Source organism: Panthera pardus, unplaced genomic scaffold (genome assembly GCF_024362965.1).
Source record: "Panthera pardus isolate Hobbes unplaced genomic scaffold, ASM2436296v1 HiC_scaffold_8, whole genome shotgun sequence".
NCBI classification, from domain to species: Eukaryota; Metazoa; Chordata; class Mammalia; order Carnivora; family Felidae; genus Panthera; species Panthera pardus.
Window position 1 is genome coordinate 99,692,876 of NW_026527013.1, and position 23,019 is coordinate 99,715,894.

The 23,019-nt window shown below is 49.2% G+C and overlaps 1 protein-coding gene and 1 long non-coding RNA gene across 3 annotated transcripts in view; one reads left to right on the forward strand and one right to left on the reverse strand.

Annotated features, from left to right (window-relative positions):
* LOC109263725 (uncharacterized) overlaps window positions 1-19,884 on the reverse strand; it is a 44,105-nt gene extending 24,221 nt beyond the window's left edge. The window contains exon 1 of one of the 2 annotated variants that reach the window (XR_002078354.2): window positions 19,447-19,884. This is a non-coding gene — a long non-coding RNA (uncharacterized LOC109263725). Of the gene's footprint in view, window positions 1-11,830; window positions 12,211-19,446 lie in introns of those variants that run through there. The other variant, XR_002078353.2, reaches the window with a different exon arrangement.
* On the forward strand, window positions 13,387-18,668 carry DLX6 (distal-less homeobox 6). The gene is made up of 3 exons (XM_019443394.2): window positions 13,387-14,095; window positions 15,373-15,566; window positions 17,413-18,668. The coding sequence occupies exons 1-3, from the start codon at window positions 13,675-13,677 to the stop codon at window positions 17,662-17,664; spliced, it is 867 nt and encodes a 288-aa protein (XP_019298939.2). The 5' UTR covers window positions 13,387-13,674; the 3' UTR covers window positions 17,665-18,668.
* Window positions 19,885-23,019: the final 3,135 nt, after the last annotated feature.

The following is a 23,019-nucleotide window of genomic DNA, read 5'->3' on the forward strand; positions in this document are numbered from 1 at the left end:
ACAAGTCTGCTCTCCCTGCAGGTAAGCTGAGAGTAATTGAAAGCCAGAGGAGCGATGCCCGTTCCTACCGGGGAGAATGAGCTCACTGCGATTCCGGGAGCGCGTGTGGGCGCGGTCCTCCGCGCGACGCCGCACGCGGGTCTGCCAGAGCTCAGCGCCCAGACTCGGAGCTTTCCCGCGGGAGGCTTAGAGCGTAATGGTGGCTATTTGTCGCCCACTGAGATCCCTTTCCAGAAAAGGCCATTCTGCTCCAAGGAGATGGATCTCTGGGGTCTCCGTGCCCTCACTGGGGGTCTTGGAGAGGTTTAGAGGACATCCCTGCAGGCGTTCCCTGAGTCAGGCGCTTCTCCTGAGAGGTGGGGGCTGGAAGCCGCGGAGCAGCCGCCCACCCACGCAGGCGGGCTTGCAGGTGCTGGTCTTGGGCTTCTTAGCGGCCGGGGCTCGTGCCTGGGAGTGCGCCGTCCGGCTTGACTGGTGACCGGCTCTACTGCCCATAGAGTTCTTGGTCCATCCAACGCTCCTGCACTTTGGACTGAAATCCACATGGCCGGGGGTGGGGGGGTGGGGTGGGGAAGGGGAGGTGGAGATGGCCGAAGCCCCAAAGAGAATGGGGAGCAGCGATGCTGGTACTCTTGCCGTCGCACCAACCTCTGGGGAATTTTTTTCTCTTAATTGAGGAGAGATGAGGGAGGGGACCTAAAATGAAGAGAGAATCAGATCTTAATATCCTTTAAAGTTGGCCCAAAGAAAGGGAATAATGGAGAGGTATGTAAAGGACCCCAAAATTCGGGGAGACCCTAACAAATAGAAGCCGTGGACCGAAGTCTGGGTATCAGAGATTGGGGCGTGCGGGGGGACGGGTAATCAGCTTGGTTTGTAAGGAGCTCCGGCGGCTGAGAACGGTGGGAGGAGGGGAATGATGGGGAGACCTTTGTTTAATGAGGAAACCTAATTATTGCGCATCTGGAAGTCTTGGTCCCAACTAAGAGACGGAGGCGAGTACCCCCGCCCCCACACCCGAGATGCAGTGCGCATGCCCAGCCTTCGGATTTGCATGATAAGGCTCACACGTGAGTCAGCTGTGGCTGTGCCCGGGCCCGCTGTGGCAACCAATAGAATCCCGATCTCCACTGCGCCTCCGGGTCACATTGACAACTCGGTTCCCCCCACAATAGGCCTTTAAAACCCATTTTAAAAATAAAAAAGAGTACTTTAGTATCGATTCTCGCCTTCGCACGCTAGATTTCTGTGGGAAATAGACACATTTTAGGACTACAAATACATTTACTACAAGCAAGGGTTAAAGTATTCAGAATTTAAGAGAAAGTTATTAGACTGGAGAAAGGAGTCTGTTCAAAGAACACTGGCGGGAAATCAAGAAATCCTGGGACTGCTGCCTTCAGAACCCTCAGACTTGCCCGAAGTTGAATCTCTCGAGCCTTGTCTGTCACATGAAAATCCCACCTACCTCATTGACCAAATGAGCCTCAGAAGCAGAAACATTACCGTGTACAAGCGAGCCTGTCTTGGGAAACCAACCCTAAACCCAAAGCTTTCTCCATTCGCATCACCAGCCCCCAGGGTTGCCTGGGAGATGGGAAGCTAGAACACCTGCATTTCATCCTTCTCCCTTTCCCAGACACCAAAGTGGTCTATGTACTGAGGTCCATGTGTTACCTCCCACATCTGTGAAATGGGGCTAATTAAAGAAGGGCAGAGGGAACTAGAAAGGTAAAGAAATGACATAAATCTCCTGCCTGTCTGGGCCTCTCTCACCTCCACCCAAGCTCTGAAGCTGGAAACTATGAGGTTGATTCTCTGGGGCTGCAGAAGGGGTGGGCCAGATGGGAAATATTACCTATCCTGCCCCTTCTGCACACTAACACTGCTGCCTGCCCTCTGCAGCACCCTGACAGTTACCAACCACCCTGTACTCTTCCCACCATATATCCATGCCAGAATTACTGCCCACAAATGGGCCTCCAACAGTCCTGAGAGCGCTCCTGTCTGTGACAGGAAAACTGCTTGTTCATATCACTGAAATAAAACAGGTGGGGATTATTATGTGCAGTTCCTCTCCCCTTTTGTGTAATTCACAAGTCTCCAACATAGGATTAGGCTTCAAATGCATTTGGTCAGGTACACACTTTTTAGTGCTCAGCTCAAACAATGTTAAAACCATTCCAGCAGTGCCTCTGTTTGTCTCTAAGGTCTTTCTTTCTCACCCTCCAGGCCTACAATTATAACTTTTTTTTTTTTTTTTTTGGAGCATATGAACGAGAGTCGCACCCCAACGTCCAAAATGCAAGGCACTAAAGAGTGGACTTCAAGGTCTTACTGGTTAATCTAAGATCAATATTATTTGACCAATAAGTATTAAAATGACATACTGTTAAGCATTTAGCTGCCAACATCCATGTCTGTTTTCTAAGGAGATACTCACTTGGTAGTCTCTGTAGAGAGAGAGAGAGAGAGAGAGAGAGAAAACTTTATCGTGATTGTGTTTGGAATTGCCTTTGCAAAAATTAAGCTTTCTCTTAAATTGGCCCAATAAAATCAAGAGGTTTCAAGATGAGATGGCCACGTTGTTTTAAATCCTTCTTGACCATTAGACTTTAGGATTTTTCTTATAACTGACTTGTCTTTGTGCTTTATAGAAAATAAGGGTGTATTTGAAAGGAAATACAGACTTAAAAGAAAGTCCATCAGCCAATCAATAATTTCACTGTCCCCAGTTGAGGCAAAATCCTCCTTCCCTGTGTTGGGAGTGGCTGCCATATGAAGTTTACCTTTTTGACCATGTGGAGTAAAATTGAACCAACATACGTCTCATTCATATCCCAGCTTCTTTCTTGAGGCAGGTTTCAGAGCAGTCAGGGGTCTAACTTTAATGACAACTCACTGTCACCTCTAAGAGAAGGAAAGACCAGCAGGCTGGAAGTGAGGAAGGGAACAGTGAGGTGTAGACTGAGGACAGTGACCTGGAACCCAGCTGAGGCCACAGCTTCAGTGTCTGGAATTGCAGTTTACAGGCAACCTCAGCTCCAACCCAAACTATCTTGCAGTCACTTTGTCTCCCATCAGTGTGGACCTTAGGATACCTACTAGCTCCTGCCCATCCCAACAGGCATGACTGGCCATTAGCACCTTGTGCTATCAGGGCTTCTTAGTAAACCAGCTGAGCTGGGAGCAGATCCTTCCCATGTGGGGTTGTACTGCTCTTATTTGAGTTGAGACTGGTCAATTTAAAGGGAAACAGCAAAATGGAGGGGAGGGAGGAAGATTATAAGAATGCAACTGACACTGTGAAGGCTTCTGGAACCAATGCTGCCTCCTCCTAGAGGACTCAGGATGGTGCCCACAAATCAGCTGGAGCAGGACAAACTTCCCCTTCACGTTTTGGGTCTTCAGGAATGAAGATTTGGGGTGGAGGATAGGGGATTCCCTTTTCTCTAGCAGGTCAATCAGGGAACAATAAGGAGGCGAGGGGGCTTGGCACTCTCTCCCACCCGGACTACTTCTTCTTGAGGCGCCTAGACTGCAGGTCTGCCCCCTGCCTACTCTCTGGATTAGTCTCCGGTGTCTGGGACCACTCCCACCTCACAACCTCCCCCCCCCCCCTCCGGCCCCCCTACCATCCCGTGGGAGTTATTCTGAGGACACTAAAGGTGCTCGAGGAGCTTTCCTCTATCTCCTCAAGACCAGGCAGCTAAGCCTAGCCAGTCCGCAGGAGAGCAGCTTAGCCTGGGGGGCTCTGGATGAAGCGCAGGACCCTTTGGGAGTCCTTCGGCCCTTGGGCAGATAGCGAGCAGATAGAGCACGCATTGCCCTGGCTGTCGTTTTCAAACAACACGGACTACAGGCTGCATCTTGAATATGAATTAGCCTTCTGCGCTGGTGTGAATTCGCTTTGAAACTCAACTTGTCAGAGTATGGTTTTAATTAAACGTCTTCGGCCCGAAAGATTATATGTTTTGTAAAGTATATCCTAGCATGAAATTTACTTCCACAATCTGAAATTAGATTTCTTGTAAATGTTTTCATAAAAAAGAAATAGGAAGGGGGTGTGTGTGAGAATGGAGTAGTTCATACTCGCCGCGTTCTTTTAAAACGTCCTGCCAAGCCGGCCGGGCGCCCGACGGGTCCCGGGTCGGCCCGCCAGCCCAGGCCGGCACATGGTAGCGACAGCGCGCCCAGGACGCGCGGAGTAACCCGAACCCGCCCGGGCAGGCGCGGCCGGCGCAGTGTTTGCAGTTGCAGACAATTCAGCAGACAGACAAGTTAATCCCGCACTGATTTGTTTTGGATCCATCTGTAGGACGCCAGATACCCCGTTCGGCTGCTGCTACAGACACCTGCCTCCCTCCCCACCCGGCACCGCTGTGCCTATCCCAGGAAAAACAGAGAAGAGGAGCTGGGTACAGGACGACCTCTACACCATTCAAGACCACACTTCAGTCTCGAAATTTAAAGTTCTCCTTTAAGAATTCCTGGCTAATATTTAGAACAACAGCAATGTTGATCGGACAGCTTCTCACAGACTGTCCAGAACTCCTCCAAACCAACCTCAAAGCTTCTCTAGACGGGGAAGGATCCCTTATCGGGTTCTCTATCACCTACCTGGGGGCATCTATCACCGGGGTAGCCCTCAGAGAAAAAGGGCCCTATTTCCCAGCATGGGGGCAGGGAAGGTGCCTGCACACGCCGCGTCTTTCTATTCAATACCGAATTAAGAGCTGGGTCCCGGTGGAATTCTCTTTTACTAACTACTCTCCGAGGAACCCGCCAATTCTGGCGGGGTTTGCTGGATTCTAGTAAAACTCGGCTCACATGGGGTGGGATGTGATGGGGAGGAGGAGGGAGGGAAGCGCATCTCCTTTCTTCTAGATAATTGGGACCCAAGAAACGAGAAGGGGGTGGCGCAGTAGGGAGAGTTATTTACCGCCCTCCACCTGAAATAAGCAAGACCAATAACGCGCCTCGCTTTTCGCCCTGTTTACTCCATCCCCATTCAGTGATTGGCAAAGCAGGCCCTGAAGGCAGAGGCAATAATTGCTCCGCGCTCTCCTTACTAGGGATGTGTGTAGGCATTTGAAGTGTACTAAAAATAAACGAAGGAGCGAGAAAATGAAAAGGGGACAGAGTGACAATTTGTGGCAATTAAAGCGTCTGCACATGTTGCCGGAGGAGCAGGGACCCACAGCGGTTTTTGTTTTCTCAGGCCTGATGATGGGACTAACTCGTTAGGGAGTTTTCGTCCCAGGGTGTGTGGGTGTGGGGTGTTTCAGCACACACACGCTGAAAAGTCCGTGGGGGGAGGAGGAAGCTGGGACCATTTCTGCTCCCCTGAAAACACAGTTTTTCTCCGGGAAAGTGCCGGGTCAAGCTCCCTTAACCGCTCACCCCCTCCCCACCTCCACCCCCCCCCCCCCCCCCCCCGCACTCCAGCGGGTCTCAAGTGAGAGCCTCTAGGTTCGCACTCAGCCGCCACCTCTTCCAGGAACTTTGGAGCAAGTTTTCAGCTCCAAAGTGTCTAACCTTAAAGGGGAAACCTTAAGAATGACAATAACGTTTATCTCACAACCACCGAGACGCAAGGATGAGGGGTGGAAGGGAGAAAAAGGGGGGCGGCCAGCCAAATCAAAGCTTGGGAGACATTTTGACAGCGCGCTTGAAATATTACTCTTAATTTTTGGAAGACTTTCAAGAAGTGAAAGGGGGATGGGTGGGGGTGAGTGGAAAGAACCACAACTTTCTCCAGTCACTCCAGCATCCAAACAGGGAGGGCTCCAACCTCTGCCAGCGCGGGAACACACAGTGGGAAATTGCTTCAAGATACAGCAGAACTCTCTTCTTTCGCGGGACCCTACCTGAGCCTCGAACTTCGCGAAACGGCGGGTAGAAGGCGTCATGGGTGTCAAAAGTCTGCATAATCTCAAAACTGGGCATCAGAAGGGTGACCGCAGGCCCTGCGTTCCTCCTGGGCCTGGCTCGGGCCTCCCAGAATCGCACCCAAACTGGCACCCCGTGTTGATCAAGCCCCCACCCCCCACCTCCCCCCATCCCATCCCTGTCTAGGACCACGGAAGGGGGAGGGGGCGACACTGTGCAGCCACCGCCGAAGTCCAGCTCTGGCTGGCTTCAATGAAAGCTGGCAAATCCAGCGAGTCTCGCAGAAATTTTCTTCGATCCTAATTCAATTTTAAAGCGGATTTTTACTATTAAAAACGCTGCCGAGCAACACATTGAATTAATCTGACTGTACGGTTTTAATTACAGTGAGGGTTTCTCTACAAATCTGTACAAGACAGTGGCTGGCTCTTGGAGGATCTCTGCCTCCTGAATTCCATTATCCAGCCTCACGTTCCCCGCAGACAGCGGCGCGTGGGAGCCAGCTGCGGGCGCGGGCGTTCCTGTCGCCCTCAGCTTCTGCCCGCCCTCCCAGCTCCTGCCCTCCCCCGTCCTTTTTTTCACCCCAGCCCCAAAGAGAGCCCTGGACGCCTGCCTGTCTGTTTGGGACTGCTGCACTGAAATCCTGAAACACTATGCTCGCTTTTTAACTCTCGGGCCCAAGACCTTTGAGCTTCCAGAGGCTCATTCTTAAAAGGCTTCATTTCTCGGGGGAGGGTGACCTCTTTTGTAATTTTTAAAGGTTCCTCCTCCTTTGACTTTGCAGCTGTTAGAGAGAGCAACAAGATGCCCTAAGGGTTTGAGGGGAAAGCAGGTTAGGGATGGGAATGGGATGGGGAGAAAGGTCCAAGAGAGAACACTAACTGGCTGCTAGGTGTTTGGGTCCAGCCATCCCCCAACCCCCAGAGCAAAGAGGACTGCTTTTATCAGACTTGGTTTTATTTGCTGAGCAACTAACATTGTGGGGCAGTGGTCTCCAGAGAACTGGATGGACAGGAAAACGAGGGGAGGTACTCTCCAAATGAAGCAAATTCACACTCATTCTCTCTTGTTCACTCCCTTGTATTTTTCAACTCTCTTTGTATGTTCCCAGCTTTTCTACTCTCTCCATCTCCCTCTCCACAGAGCATATGGGAAGAAAAATGCTGAACTCAAATATGAACCTGAATATGTATCCAAATGGACACAACTCTCAGTGAGTATTTAAAGAAGCAAAGGCTTTGAGTTCTATGAGGCAGGGGGCCTCACTTGACAGAGGGGGTGGGGGAAAGCATTTTTGTTTCTGCACAAAATTATGAAACCTATGGAAGAGTACTATTGCATCGCCCTCTGGGTAGGATGGAAGGGGGGTGTTCTTCCTCCTAGATTTGTGTAAAAAAGGATTTTGCTCTGAACAAAAGAGAAAGGGCACAGATGAGAGAATGGGTTCAAACAAATAAACAAACCCCTCACTTCTTTTAAGAGTTTTCCAATCAGTTGCCCCTTTAGGAAAGTTTTACTAAAAACCTAATAAATTACCTTTCCATTTATTTGGATGTTATGAAATAAACATATGATTTCATAAACATATGAAATAAACATAGATAAGAAGTACCTAGGAATAGTCATGAATATGAAAATCACCAGAACATCTATATCACAAAGGTAGTCAGGTACAACTCTCTCTGTCTCTAATGGGAAACAGTTTTGATTTCTTTTTCTGTTGTAACAAGAGAACCATCTAAGAGTTCACATGATAGCAAGAGGATGTTTTCCATCCCAGGTTTTCCTCAAGAGCTATCCAAGACTGGCTCTCCCTTAATGTTGAGGCATTTGTTATGACTTTTTTATGTTACTGCTGATGAAGGGATGAAGAAATTAAAACAGAGGATGCTTCCAGGCATTTAGGAAGAGGCTTGACCAGCTATATTAACTCCTTATTACCCTAAAAATAGTCTGCCATTTCCTGCTGATGCCTGTTCCCTGCCACTCCAGGGCTGCATTTATCCTCCAATGGTCAGGAGGTCCTAGTTTCCAAGGACTGGCTTGATTAAAGCTGACTTCAAACACCCTATCCCTTCCCCTTTTGCCTTGGTACATTTCCCAGCATGGCAAATCTGGGGGACTCAGCCTTGGTTTACCCAACAGGCTAAAAATACCAACATCGCTATTCATTTTGTTTTAATCTAAGTGTCTAAACATTATTGAGTTATTTTTTTCCTGGACTGAAAGAAAGAAGAATATTTAGTGTATTAGGGAGTGGAGTCCTATGCTTAATAAAAGAGGAGGAAGGAAGGAAGGGGAGAAAAGAAAGAAAAGAAAAGAGAAAAGAAAAAAGGAAAGGAAAGAAAAAGAAAAAGAAAAAGAAAAAGAAAAAGGAGGGAGGGAGGGGGCGGGCGCCTGGGTGGCTCAGTTGGTTGAGTATCCGACTTCAGCTCAGGTCATGATCTCGTGGTCTGTGAGTTCGAGCTCCGTGTCCGGCTCTGTGCTGACAGCTGAGAGCCTGGAGCCTGTTTCGGATTCTGTGTCTCCTTCTCTCTCTGACCCTCCCCCATTCATGCTCTGTCTCTCTCTGTCAAAAATAAATAAACTTTAAAAAAAAAAAAAAAGGAAGGAAGAAAAGAAAAAGAGAACAGACAGACTTCTGTATACAAGGATGGTAGAAACATGTGTTGTTTCCCCCCTTGAATCCACTGTATGCCCAACATATTGGCTCCCTCTGTTAGGAAAGCTTTGGATGCTCTCACAGTCTGGGAATGGGACAGAGAGAGGCAAAATGTGTTGAATTTGAGGACCTGACTGGCTTTGCTTTCATAACTTCCCTGGAATCCAGGTTTGAAAAGATTGCCCTGGAGCAGGGGCCTCTAGTCTAGAATATGCTTAATTAATATTCTCCAAATTGGACACTCTAGAAAAAGTCTGCGAAGCTCCCAGTGGGCATCACTGGCCCAGTAAGGCCAGTGACATCCGTGTTGGAGTTTCTTAGCTACCTGTTCTTGGGACCCTGAACTGGAGAGATGAGGGAGATGTTTCCAGACTTTAGTGAGCCTCCTTCTGCGTGTGGAGTTTTGGGGATCCTGGGAGGGTTTGGGTGGGCCTGGGAGGGTAGGGTGCTAATATGGGCATTATGTTTTATAACTAAAGGAAATAATGCCACAGTCTCAGTGCTTCCTTGCCTAGTCAGATACTTTTGCCTGCCCCTGAACATACCATCACTGACTTGGGCTAAGAAAGGGAAAGAGGCAGCTCTCTTGTTCCACTCCCAAGCTTCCCCAGGTGTATGTGTTGGGGGAGGGGAAAAGAGTGCCTGGGTTTCCAGGACATCAAGTACCCTTTCCCTACACAAGTACACAAACAGAAGTTTACATTGAATGAAGGAAAGACTAGCAGGAATTTTTTCCACCAAGGTCTCCTCTTGAGAAGGAGGTTCTTAGCATGGCTATGTAAATCAATACCGAGTTATTTCTTTGAATTCAAAGGCTATTTGTTGAGGTCTAATTTCCTTAGAATTAACGTGATAACTGAGCCCAACTTAGCAACCAGACCCAACCAAGGGCCTGCCCGGGGTTGAATGCACTTCTCCAGGGTGCAGAGGCTGCAAACCCTCGTCAGCACCCAAAGGGAGTGTGCTAGCATCCCTCTACAGTTAAAACGACAGGGGATTTTCTGTCCCAAAGATCCCATTCCTCCCACCCGTGGCCTTGGGCTCGACCCACGCGGTCTTATATTGACAATCGTTATTTTTTCTCTAAATAACGTTGACAGCTGGGATATAAGTCCCCAAACCTCGACACCTTAAAAAGCAAAAAAAGCAATATAGGCCTCAAAGTCTGCCTTCTGTAACTTCTTAGTGAATATGACCCTCGCCTACTGCAGGATCTAAAAGAGCCTTTGGCCTCCTACTCCGACTGCCGGCTTCACTTCTATTTTGAATGATAAAGACTGAGCGGGACTCGCCTGCCGTCCTCGTCCCACCCCCAAGAACTGGCCAGGGTTCCCCGGCGGGCAAGACAAAGAAGTAGGAGCCAGCGCCCGGCGGGCGGCCTGCCGAGCGCTGGGGCCTGGAGGCCCTGAGACGTGCGCCTTTGCTGCGAGGCCCTGAAGAATCCAAGAGTTCGTGCCTCTCAGGAGGGCCGGAGGTGCGCGTTGGCTGGAACAAACGAGGGCTGACTTGCCTAGGCGCATTACCACCGCCCACGACGCGCGAAGGACTCGGCAGCCGAGATGCCGGGTTCGGTCGGAGAGAAGCGACCGCAGGGAGCGGCCCCTTCGGCAGACAGCCACTGCGCAGCGAACTCCTCCAGCCTAGGCTGCTGGTGGCAGAGGCCACACGTGGCGGCCACTCGCTGCGCGCCACCTTGGCGCACTGTGTGGGGCCGGACTAGCTCTCTGGCTAGCTGTTCCCGGAGTGCCCGCAAAGCCGGAAGCTCAAGCAGTGTAGCATTCAATCCAGTACAGTCGCACCGAGACCTCAACCCAGGCGGAGGGACCCATCGCTCGCGCCGCTCTCCAGCCCTTGACTGACTGGGCTCAATGTGCTTCTCAGCAGGACCTTTGCCACTGGCAACAACTGCTACTTCGGTGTAACTGCACACTTGCTCCTCTGGAACACAGTGCTGTGGTTTTATCCTCTAATGGGGGTGGGATGAGAGCCCTGCAGCTTCAACCCGGACAATTCTAGCTCTCCAAGCTTCCTCAGGAATTAACAAGCGGGGAAAACCCTTTGAATAGAGGCTGCTGAGCCCTGGATCTGGTGTGCAGTGCGGGGACCTTCTCGGGGCCCGCCACGACCCGACCCGTTCCGGGTGCGGCCAGAGTTGGGGAAGCCAGCGAGGAAATAGGTGCACCTGCGAGCATAAAGAGAAACATAGACATGCACGGGGTTGTGTGGGGGGGGGGGGGGAATGTGGGGAGAGAAACGCCTTCACCGTGTTAACAGCAAGCTGCAGGGTATAAAGCAATAAAATTGCCACGTCTACCTGCTGGCTTTGAGGACATCACAAACAAGCCCGGCGCAAAGCCCGGGTGCACAGAGAGCCCGCCAGGGAAGGTGGGGGGAACCTGCTCTTTTTCTGACCTCCCGTTTGCTCCCCCCATATACACACCCTACACACATCTCCCCCTTCCCTGGCCCACCTTTCATTTTCCTGGAAGGTTTTTTTGTTGTTGTTTTAATTCACTGCCGATTTGTAAACGCGTGGATCGGGTTACTGGTTCGCGTGTTAAAGTGCACCTCTTGTTAAAAGAAGGGGAACAAGGCAATCCACTTAAAAATGAATTCAGAGTTACTGAACCGGCTCCCGAGCCTCAAGAAGTTAAGCGCGGCGGGCTGGGGAAGGGAGGGGAGAGGAGAGTAAATTCTGCTGTCCTGAGAACCCTGGAGAAAGCCCACGGGCAGCGAGCTTCAGGTTATGTGATAAAATGGAGGAAGGAAGGAAAGAAAAAGGCAAACTAGCCTGGCGACTCCTGGAGACCCCGGGCAGGGCGCTGGGTAAATCAATTAGCATAAGCCGATGCTGCAGAGGTGCGCACAGTATGTCAATACAGTCCAAGCTGCTACTGCTGCAGCCACCTTTCCAGGAGTTACCCGGGCGAGCGGTACCGCTAAATTGTCAATTTCTCGGGTTCCTTACGGGTCCAAGCCAATAGGGTGCAAAGAAGTCCCCAGGCGTCTTCCCAAAGACCCAGACTCGTTCCTACACATGTTGAGCTGGAGATGTTAGATTGTACACTTCTCCGTGTGGTCAAAGGCTCGCTGGCTGGGTCTAGTCGCAGATTGAACGCTGGCGCCGAGCCCATGGGGGTCTGCATGTCTTGCCCACCCAGTCCCGATCCACTGACAATGCAGACTTCCTTCGCCTCCCCGCAGTTCCGGGACCCGACTCCTGGCGCTGCCCGGCCTGCCCTCCTCAGCGCCTGGTCCCCAGTCCGGCTCTCCTACCTGGTGGCCGGGCCTGAGCCTCGCTCCGGGACTCCGCTGTCTCTCCTCAGCTGCCTGGATCTGAGTAGGTCTGGAGACTAGACGGAGAAAGGCTAGATCCACAGCCCTGGGCTGCTCCGAACTTAATGTCTTTCCCCAGTCCATCTTTGAAAGAGAAGTGGTTCTACCACCTGGATGTGCGGATATAAATCCCCTTGCAAATAATAAATGGATTAATAATAACAAGGTATGAAGTTCTTTTTATAGAAAAAAAGGAGAGAATTGAAACTAAATGCGGCAGTTAGACAACCATTTTGATAAGAGGATAATTGAGGCGACACTGGTGTATAATTAGAGGATAATTTATGCTATATCCACTTTTATTCCACCTCCCAAAATAAACCCAGTCCATAATCATTACAGGCAAATTGTTCTGAATTTTATAGCAGCAATTTGAACAAAGTACTGCAGTTAATCATGGGAGATTTTTGTGTATTCCTGATTAGAACTCTAATTGCCTCCTTCCAGAAAGTAAAAATAACTGTAAAACGACTCTATTTTTATCATTAACAATGTTGACAATAAAATAAAATCAATTGGAATTGTAATCGAGAGACAAATTTAGGACGAAGGCACTTTTACTTGGGTAGTTTATATTGTAATCAAGATTTGCCAAACCACTAACCGCATGTATCATTTGCATATATTTGAAAGCATTACAGTAGCTTCTGTTTTCAATAGGAAAAAATGCATTACTGTCAGTCCTCCAACGATTCGCTTTCAGAACAGACTGCGCGTTCTGGGGGGGGGGGGGAAGTTCCCCCTTTCTTGTTCAATACATAGGAACTACGGCCTGAAACGGCAGGAACCTCGCCAAAACAGGGTCTGATTTTTCTTTTTCTTTACACTCCCTCCCCCCAAACCAAGGGGTGGTGCCCAGGTGTGGGGGTCTTCTTTCCTCTGTGGTTTCAATAAAGTACGTCTAGAAGAATACACGGTGACGGGGCGCTCCCCCGGGACTATAGTGGGACTGGGGGAGGGGGGTGTGGAGAGGAGGTCAAGGGAGGGGACCTTGCTTTAAATGCAGAGGGCACTGCTTCTGAGAACAGGCAGCCTGCTGGGGTGCGAGGGGACTGAGAGGGAGCGGCTTCCAGCCAGGCTGTTCCAGGTCTGCGGTACGGGGAACTGAGGCTCCGGGTTTGGGGGCGCGAGCTGCGCCGGGAGGCGTCAGCGGCCGGCCCGGCCGAGGCACCTCCCTCCCCGGCAGCACTGAGCGCGGAGCCGCGCGGCCCCCGGCTGCAGCTCCGTGCTGGGATTGGAGTTGCCGAAGGTAGGCGAAGAACTCGGCGAGCGGCGCACACACCAGTAGAAGCCGTGCGCCTGTGACGTCAGGGGGCGACTGACCAATGGGGAGGCGCTGCCCTTTGGAGACAAACCATTCGACTCGTGGCGTCTGCATCAAGTCTGAAAGCAGACGCGCAACTTTCGCAGAATCCACCTTAAAATCTCTGCCTTAAACTGCACCAGCCCCCAAAAAATCCAAGGGGGGAAAGAAGGGGGGGAGAGCAGATTCCCCCCTCCCCCCTCTCCTCTCCCATCCCTCCCCCTTCCTCCTCCCTTTGAGTTAACAAGGCCCTGCTCACTATATCTCTTTATATTAAAAAATATATATATTAGAGAAGAGCGAGGGAGAGGGAGAACCACCTCCACCCCCTCTTTTTTTTTTTTAATTTTTTATTTATTTATTTATTTTTTTGCAAGAATCCCCAGAGCTAAGGTGGCTGCAGAGGGGAGAGCGGCGCGAGCCAAGTGGGGGGAGGGTGGAGGAAACCCGGGAGAAGGCTTTCTCCAGCCCCAAAGTTTTGATGATGACCATGACTACGATGGCTGACGGCTTGGAAGGCCAGGACTCGTCCAAATCCGCCTTCATGGAGTTCGGGCAACAACAGCAGCAGCAACAGCAGCAGCAGCAGCAGCAACAGCAGCAGCCGCCGCCGCCGCCGCCGCCACAGCCGCACTCGCAGCAGAGCTCCCCGGCCATGGCAGGCGCGCACTACCCTCTGCACTGCCTGCACTCGGCGGCGGCGGCGGCGGCGGCGGCCGGCTCGCACCACCACCACCACCAGCACCACCACCACGGCTCGCCCTACGCGTCGGGCGGCGGCAACTCCTACAACCACCGCTCGCTCGCCGCCTACCCCTACATGAGCCACTCGCAGCACAGCCCTTACCTCCAGTCCTACCACAACAGCAGCGCGGCCGCCCAGACGCGAGGGGACGACACAGGTGAGAGGCCGCTGGGGCAGCTCTCTTCTCCCGCCTCCCGGCTGCCCCCCACCCCCGCCCGCCCCGCTCACTTCCTCAACGCCCGGGCCTCCGCCGGCCCCCTCCCCCAGGCGGCCCGGCGCGCCCCCGGCCAGGCCTCGTGCGCGCCCGCTCGCCTGGCGCCTGCCTGCCGGCCTCGCCCAGCCCGGCCCCTTCTCGCCGCCGCGGACCCTCGGCTTCCTTGCGGCGCGGCCCGCCTGGCTCCCTGGTCTCCGGTGCGCCTCTCGAGCCGCACCTCCGGCTCCGCGCTGGCTTCGCTCTACGAGTTGGTCCGCACTGCGCGCTCCAGCTCGCTGGGTCTGTGCGCCCTTTGCCTCCCTCCTCCCCTCCGGTCTGTGACCGGCGTTTGGCAAGACTGGGGACATTTCTGAGCCGGAACTGGGGAGCGTGTTTTGCTCCCCAACCCGATCTGGACAGCCAGTGGCCTACTTTGCGGGTGGCGCCCGGTGAGCTTCGGTGACCCGAAGGGAAGTTGACGCTGCCTCTAGCTCTGGTTAAACTGGTGACAATTGGGCTCTTTCCCGCGGGCTTTTAGATGTCCTCCACCCCCCACCCTTGCCCAGGCCCCCTCCCTCTGGGTTTTCGCTACAACGTTGGCTGCTCCTTTGTTCCGAGAGGCGAAGCAGAGGGCCTCGGGCGGACGGTGCTCAGCCCCCCGAGGGGTTCAAAGTTGCCGTGCGATGCTCAGCCCGTTGGGGAGCTGGTCAGAGCGGCTGGTTGTGTTTTGTTTGGGGATTCGATTCGGTCCCTCTCAGCAGAATAATGTCGGACTCGACGAGGGTCTTGATGCACCGGGCTCGGAGCTAGTGACATCAAGTCAACTGGCCGCATAAACATCAGGGTGGCTCAAGCCCAGCTTAAGGCACTGTAACTCCAGGCCGAGGGCCCCCGCTTCGTGGCGAGAGCAGCCGCCCCGCAGCGCCGCGCGCCCTAGAGAGCGGTCGGCGCCGCCTCCGCTGCGGCAGAGCGAGGCTGTTTGCCCCAGGGTCGAGAGCGCTCCCGCGGTCCAGCCCCCCCCCCCCCACGTTATTAGGGCCAGAGTCAGGGTCGGCCAGAAGCTTTCGCACCCACAGGAAGTACCCGGGCACTGTGAACCCAGAGAGGTCAGGGTGGCGTGGGGACGCTTCGAAGAAATCCTTTTGGGTCTTTGGGAAGAGCCGGCGCAGTCCAGGCCAAGCTCAGGAAGGCTGCAGCAGTGGCCTCACGGGTGACTGCTCCTCTGTATTTTTTGCTTGCAGATCAACAAAAAACCACAGTGATTGAAAACGGGGAAATCAGGTTCAATGGAAAAGGGAAAAAGATTCGGAAGCCTCGGACCATTTATTCCAGCCTGCAGCTCCAGGCTTTAAACCACCGCTTTCAGCAAACTCAGTACCTGGCCCTTCCCGAGAGAGCTGAACTGGCAGCTTCCTTAGGACTGACACAAACACAGGTAATTCCCGAGAAGCCCAAGTATCCCTGAAATGCTGATCCTGCTTACAGATCGGGCAGGGAGCACATCAGGAGGAATTCTTGGCCTAGTCAACTAAGGATGGAAAGAGCTTAATGACAAATGCCTTTGCTCCATTACACACTTTCCGGGACAACAGTTTGGAATAAATGACCTGGTATTTAATGCTGGATTGGATTTGCACATCCTCCCAACCCTCGGCGACCCCACCCCAGCCTAGTGTCCTTTGGTGACCAAACTCATAAATTAATCGAGTCCTATTCCAGAGCAGAACGACACGAAAGAGAAAAAACATGTAGGAGAAAAAGATGTTCAGGCCAGGATGCAGAATGAGAGCTATGTTTCTTAAGGATCTGTTTGTGTGGTCATGGGACTTAATAAGGATTTCAACTCACTGGCATAGTTATGAAATTGGGGTGAGGGGGAGGACCAGATATGTATAGGCTCCAACAGGATTTACTAAAGGAACCAAAGTGCAAACTATCCATCCTAGGATAGGTGAGGTGGGTTTTTCTGAAGATTGCCCTTAAGCTCAATGGTTAAATCATACTGGGTGACTGACTGGTGCAGGCTGGTGAGGTGCCTTCCTGGAGTACAGGACTTGCGAGCAATGGCAGAGTTGAAGATCAAAGAGGAATGCTCACCAAATTACAGCAGGTGAAGCCTCAGTTAAGTACAGTTGCTGAAGTTCTCCTGTCCTACTAATTTGAAAGACATATGGGGCATTTTAGACTTCACAGGAAGGGGCTTAAGTAGGTATATTAGGACCCTGGTCATAAAGCCAGGCTGCAATCACCTGTGGTTTTTGTCCTTGTCAATTAACTTAGCTGCATGGGGTGGTAGGCCTCATGTGAGGTGGGTGATCTTCAGCAAGGGGACTCCAGGGTATAGGAGACTCTAGCTGGTGAGTGATTGTGTGCTGCCTTAGAACAGATGTCCCCAAAGCTCTTCTTTTCAATTCGGCCTGCTTTCTCTTGCCATATTGCCACCAAAAATTTTGGGGGTTCCTGCAACTCAGTAACCTGTATTACTCTTGGTAAAGCAGATTCCTATGGCTAAGGAATTTTCAAGGTGAAAGAAGTGGCACCATAGAATTTCCTTCTTCAAACCAAGTAGCTTAGATATGCTTCCATCCCAGATTTCTGATTCACATTTAACTTTCAGGAGTCCTTTGACTTTTAGTGACCGCACTAACAACCATGTGATGATTGTTGACCACAATTTGACTAAACAACATACAAAGTAGGGAACCAAGGAGGTACCATCCCTATTCCCTACAGGATTATGAGGATATATTTACTTCAGGAGAAAGATGCTTCATGCACATGCAATATATGCATAGGTATATTCAAGGCATTTGGTTATAAATGTACAGGTTTTTCTCAGTTCACAGTCATTTGCTCACTGTACATGCATAGAAATGTCAGGTTTGGGCATTAGTAAATACGAAACAGACTATCAGAGGAAGTGTGGCTTTAATCTGAAAAGTTCTCTGTTTTAAAAATCCTTCTTTAGACTTTGAACCTGACTATCTCATTCGCCTTCATTCTTATTTTATTCTTATTTATGCCGCTGTTTTAAACCTAGACTTGCATCCCACTGAAGAGCTTAGCACAACAACGTTAGGTATCCAGACAAGATACCTGGTAGACAGGGGCGGGGTGAGAGAGAGGAGGCTAGAAAGAGGTGGAGGAAGGCGGAGACCTGGCGTTTGCAGTTTCGTTTGTTCTGTTTTTTGGGGATGGGGGTATTGCTTCCAAAGCCTGGAATAGAGGCACTGGTTCGGTGTTTCGCTGAGCCTAATGATCGCTGCTGCCTTTCGTTCCAGGTGAAGATATGGTTTCAGAACAAACGCTCTAAGTTTAAGAAATTGCTGAAGCAGGGCAGTAACCCGCACGAGAGCGACCCCCTCCCGGGCTCAGCGGCCCTGTCACCGCGCTCGCCGGCGCTGCCTCCAGTGTGGGACGTTTCTGCCTCAGCCAAGGGCGTCAGTATGCCCCCCAACAGCTACATGCCCGGCTATTCGCATTGGTACTCCTCTCCACACCAGGACACGATGCAGAGACCACAGATGATGTGAGTTGTCTGAGGGAAATTGATACCCTAGGGAAACGTCTGAACAAGGCAAGGAGGATCCAGGACCTGCTTGCATCTGCCAAACCCAGCCGAAGGAGCAGGCTCTGGAGAACTCTTCTGTGTGGCAAGACAGTCTGGGCGCTTGCTCGCCCTCTCGCTCTCTCCCTCTCTCCCTCTCTCCTCCTTCCCTTCCTTTCCTTCCCTCCTTTTCTTTTTCCCTTTCTTTTTCTCATCTGCTTTTTCCCTTGAGCAGCCTCAGTAACTGATTTTGCATCTTAGAAAGAGAGAGAGAGTGAGTGAGAGAGAGAGAAACTGGTTTCTATGCCAGTGCTCCTGAAACTCCTCACTGCAAGGACATTTTCCCTTACCCTTTGGGATCCAGGCTCTGAGCCTCCTCTTCTCTTTGGGAATATCCATCAAAACGACTTTTTTTTTAACAGACATTTTCCCCCACCAGAAGAATCTGCGCAAACATGGCAGCGTTTTTACTTGTTTAATGAGCTTAAGACATTACATGATGAAAAAGAAGCATTTCGGGCTCCTGCATTTTTATTTACCAATCCCAGACTGATAAAACAAAACAAAACAAGAAAAAGAAAAGAGAAAGAAAAGAAAAAGAAAAAACCTTTACCTAACAGCCCTTCTTTAAAGAAAAAGGAAAAATCGGCTGTAAGATTAGAACATTGCCACAAAGAGAACGCTGCATGTTTTAACAAAATGCAATGAGCAAGAACGATGATGTTTTTTTTAAAAAAACAACAAAACAAAACCACTCTTTCCCCACCCCACCCCCAAACCCTGAACTGGAATCAGGAAAGACAGAGGAAACAACCAAAATCACCATTCTATTGCTTTGATACCTTTACTAGGTGAATTGGTGGCATTCACTAAGCTAATAGGGACGTTTATATTGAGAAACATTTCTGTATATATTGTTGAATTTTAGTTGTACATATACTTTGTATGGTTTTGTCTTCTTTCATATATGGAGTAAAAGCCACAAAACGCTGGGAGTGTCCTGTATATTTCTCTGTGTGTCTCCATCTCACCACCCCCTCCTCCGTCCCTCCCAGTATATTTTCTATCACTCTTAAAAGAACTCCTATTTCCTAATATGGGAAGCCCTATATATAAACATCAAGTGCCTGCAAAGATGTCAGTTTGCAGCACCAGCCTTTGTCTTAAGTACTTTAACATTAAACATGGATGTTTTCTCAGCTTTCTTTATATATTATATTTTTATTACATTTTCTACACATTTATCTATTTTTTAAAACATTAGAATGATCTATCCCCAGGTTAACTTCTAGACATCCAATAGTTTCTAGTGCTGAAACTGAGTGTTCTCCTTTTCCTTTCCTCAGTCAAAATAATACAGCTGTATTTGTCTTTGTTTGGAAGCAATTTTTTTTTTTTAAAACAAGAGGAAAGAATACAAGAAAAAAACAAAGTAAATGCACAATTATAACTACTTCATGTTTACACCCTTTGCAAGCTAGCTAGGTAGGAAAATGCATGATCCTGGATGAAATACATCCTTCCGATCTTGTGGAAAGCACAGAAATAATGAAAATGAAAAGCCCTTTCGTCATACAAGCAGGAAGCCCCATACTGCGAGAATTAATGGCTACAGACCTGGGCATCCTTCAAATTATGAACCTTGAAACCACTGAGCCATTTATCAGAAGTCAATAGAGATACTCAGAGTGCTCCATATAATGACAGCGACATACAGTCGTGCAAAAGGACAGTCACTATAATTAGACACAAAGCAAAGACTACTTACCAATATACCCGTTCCTTTTTTTGTTGAGCAACTTCCACGCTCAGTCAGTCTCAGAATGGTTTAAAACCGATCAGTCTTGTCATTTTCTAGCATTCGCATTGTTACATTAGGAAAAATGTTTTCTTTTCTTTTTTCCCCCTTCCTACTGTGAAACTTTGGGTTCGTAGCTCCCCAGGATCAATTCTGAACAAAGCCTCCAGCTGCAGTGCCATCCAATTTGAAGCAGACATTGGGGACAATTTAAGGTTTTTATCCACAAGAAGGTTTTTTTCCATTCTCTTAAATGCAGCCATAATTAGAGTAATTTTTCATGTAGCCCGCTGATTACAGCGTTTTTACCGTCAAAGATAATTACCTGTAATTTTCTTCCACTTTTAATACTAAAAAGCCATCTTTATTTAGATTCAGGAACAGGAAAGGCGAAACAAAAGAGGGAAATTATTCTGTTATTCATACACAAATTGCAGAGACGTAGGACCTAAAATTGAAAATTAACCAAAATTATAATGCTGAAAAGAATGGAAGAGGCTGCAGAAGTACAGCTGGTAGTGGGGCTTTGCTGAATTATTCAAATTACGTTAGAGAAAAAGCTACCCTACATCGAAACCAACACTAATTTTTCTTAAAAAAAAATCTACCAGACGCATGCCAAACCACTGTGAGTGCATGGAATTCTGAAACCTAGCAAATGCATTTTAACACGTTGAAGGTGTTGTCATGATGCGCCTGTAACGACCTCTCTATCTCTTAACATGAGTTTAATTATACAAGAAATTCTGCAAAGAGGTCCTCCCAAGAACTGTCCTTGGAATTGGGCTTCCTCTGGGTCCTTTGAACATGAAGGGTTAATATTTTCGCTCTTAGTAAGTGTTGACCCCATAGTAAACCGATGAGAGAGAGAGAGACAGAGAGAGAGAGAGAGAGAGAGAGAGAGAGAGAGAGAAATTGGTGGGAGGGGCGTGGTGGGTAAAAGGCATCGCCCCGTCGCGATGCCTACTACGCCTCCCCACGCTCAAACTTCCGCGGAGTTGGTGTTCTAGAGCCTCGTTCTGACCATATTTTCCAGGTAAAAAAAGAACGAGAGAACAATAGCTGCGGGGGTGCGGGTGAAGGGGGAAATGTCTCCCCGGCGCCAATAAGCATCTCATTATCTTTTGACACAATTTAGCCTAAAGGTCCCCGCCGCCGGAGAAAGGCCTTTCTGTACAGGGGTGAGGGAGCCGAAGACGTCTCAGGCTCCTGCACTTAACATCTGTAGCTGCTTCCAAATCTCTACTGGGTCAGGAAACAGCGTCATCTATAGATAGAACAGCACCGCTTCTGGTTAGAGTCTTCCTTGGTGCGTTCCTAAATCGGACTGGTTCCTTAGCTCCACAGCTCGGTTCTGCGTCTCAGCCAATCGTGCCCCTCCAACCCCAAGGTCGCAGCGTTTGGGACCCGCAGGCAATAGCTGTAAGAACCGCATCCCGCCCCTCCCCCTCTCCTCCCCCCCTTCCCCCATCAGCTTGAGGCAAAGGCCTTGCAAAGCAGCCCTGAGGGGTTTCAGAGGCCAGTTATTCCGGAAACTTTCTCCCAAGTGGAGGAAAATGTCGAGGGGGCTATACAGTCTAGAGATTCAGACTACACCTGCCGTTGCTAATGTCTGCATATTTGTGATACCAAAGGAGCATTGTGGCGAGCTCCCTTTGCTCTCCCGACGCTCCAAAACTGAAAATCATCGTCAAATGTAAAGACCTTAAATTCGCGTATGACTAGCTTTGAATAACAATTTTCAAATAGATCTTAGCTCGGAATCTCCAGTCGGCTCCCTCCACACCTTATAGAAACCTGGTCTCTTTCTCAGTCTCCAGTCACAAGCTGCACCAAATACATCAACAGCACAGAAAGACAAAAAGGCACAAGAGTTCTTAAGGATCCCATTCTCACCCGAATCCTTTTACTCACCAGAACGACAACACTTTTACTGTTAAAGGGGGAAAAAAGATCAGAATTGAAAAATCTAATAAAGCAAAGTTGCAGTCTAAAATAAATCACAACAGCAATACATATAGCTTGGAAAGTGTGAGAATAGAAATATGAACTGTGCCTTGAAGTATGGAAGAAATAAAAACTTACCACCAGTGAATATCTCTTAAGCAATGATCGGGGTCTAGAAATCTATACTGAACAGAAGCAGAGGAGAATATTTGTCTGAGTCTCAGGGCAGAAGCTCTTTCTCTATATTCTTGGTTGAGTGAGCACATCCAGGTGTGAAATTGTTTGCACACCCCAGCACCTCTTATATTGCCAGCAAAATTAGCTGTTATTACTGTCACTGTTTAGTGATGGTTAGCGTGATACAAAAAAAAAAAAAAAAAAAAAAAACTGCTGTAATCAAGACCTGGCGCATCTTTGCAAATTACAGATAATTGTAAACGTCCAGATTATGATAATAGCATCCTAATCCAGCCTGCAATATAATTATTACAGAGTGTTACATCTGAAACTGTCCAGTAGGGCTAATTCAGCCATTATTTAGACCCTATTTTTGCACTGCAAATGGGTTGCTGAGTTGAAAATGTACGATTGTAATTTCACAGGGCACTCAATGAGTAATGGTATAGGAAGAGGAAAATACAAAAGTGAAATGTGAACAGTAGCGATCAAATCAAACCCTGAAGGACAAAAGACTGTTTGATTCATATGGAAAAAGAAGAGCGGGAATTAAGAAAATAGCAAATCAGTGGTCTGAAGCATTACGTGTACAAATCTTCAATATGTGTAGGGCTGATGTGTTTGCAAGGGTTGCTGTATGTGCTTCTGCTGGAGTCTGAAATTATCTTTCTTTCTTTTTCTTTCTTTCTTTCTTTCTTTCTTTCTTTCTTTCTTTCTTTCTTTCTTTCTCGTTCATTCTTTCTTTCTAAACCTCCTGTCTTTCCCCCCTCTCTGCTAAAGCATTTCCTTGCTTAAAAAAGAAAAGTGCTCTTCTCCTAAGCAAAGAATATTTGTCAGTTTCACCATTGTTTCCACTAATGCTGCCTCAGAGTGTGCCTGTCACTTGTTTATGAACATTTGCTTAAATGAATTTGCAATCTCTCTTGTTGTCAGAGCAAAATGCCCTGGGTGCTTGTAAGTGTTCCTGAGCTCCATCTCCATTCTCTTTCACTGTGAACAAGTCACTGAGAGGCCTAAAGGATATTAGCAGAAACCGTATTAATTGCTGCTAATTAAATAAAGCCGGCTGGGAAGCTGTCTCCTCTATTTGGCTAGGCTGGCTATCGGCTTTAATCCTATCATTAACTTTTATTAATTACCCCCTCCCCCCGTATAAACTAGTCCAGCTGCTTCTATTGCTATATGTCACTGATATGTTTCTTTCTGCATTCCAGTAAGTCCAGTATTTTTGATAAAGGACTATTCTTGCTCCCAGACATGGTTGTAAAAGAGCAAGGTCAGTCTCCTTAAAACACGGAAGGACTCAAGAGAGGGAGTATGAAACATAGAGCAAAAGAGTATGGAGAGAGGCTGGGGTACTCTGCTGGTCCAGAGTGAAAGAGAACCCAGGGTTCTAGCTGGCTTCCAGGAGGGTGAGCC

What these genes read in the sequence shown, in the direction of transcription:
- DLX6 (XM_019443394.2), top strand. Translation starts at nt 13,675, where the DNA reads ATGATGACCATGACTACGATGGCTGACGGCTTGGAAGGCCAGGACTCG. An exon ending in GACGCGAGGGGACGACACAG is followed by an intron (nt 14,096 to 15,372) that starts GTGAGAGGCCGC and finishes TTTTGCTTGCAG; the next exon opens with ATCAACAAAAAACCACAGTG. An exon ending in TAGGACTGACACAAACACAG is followed by an intron (nt 15,567 to 17,412) that starts GTAATTCCCGAG and finishes CTTTCGTTCCAG; the next exon opens with GTGAAGATATGGTTTCAGAA.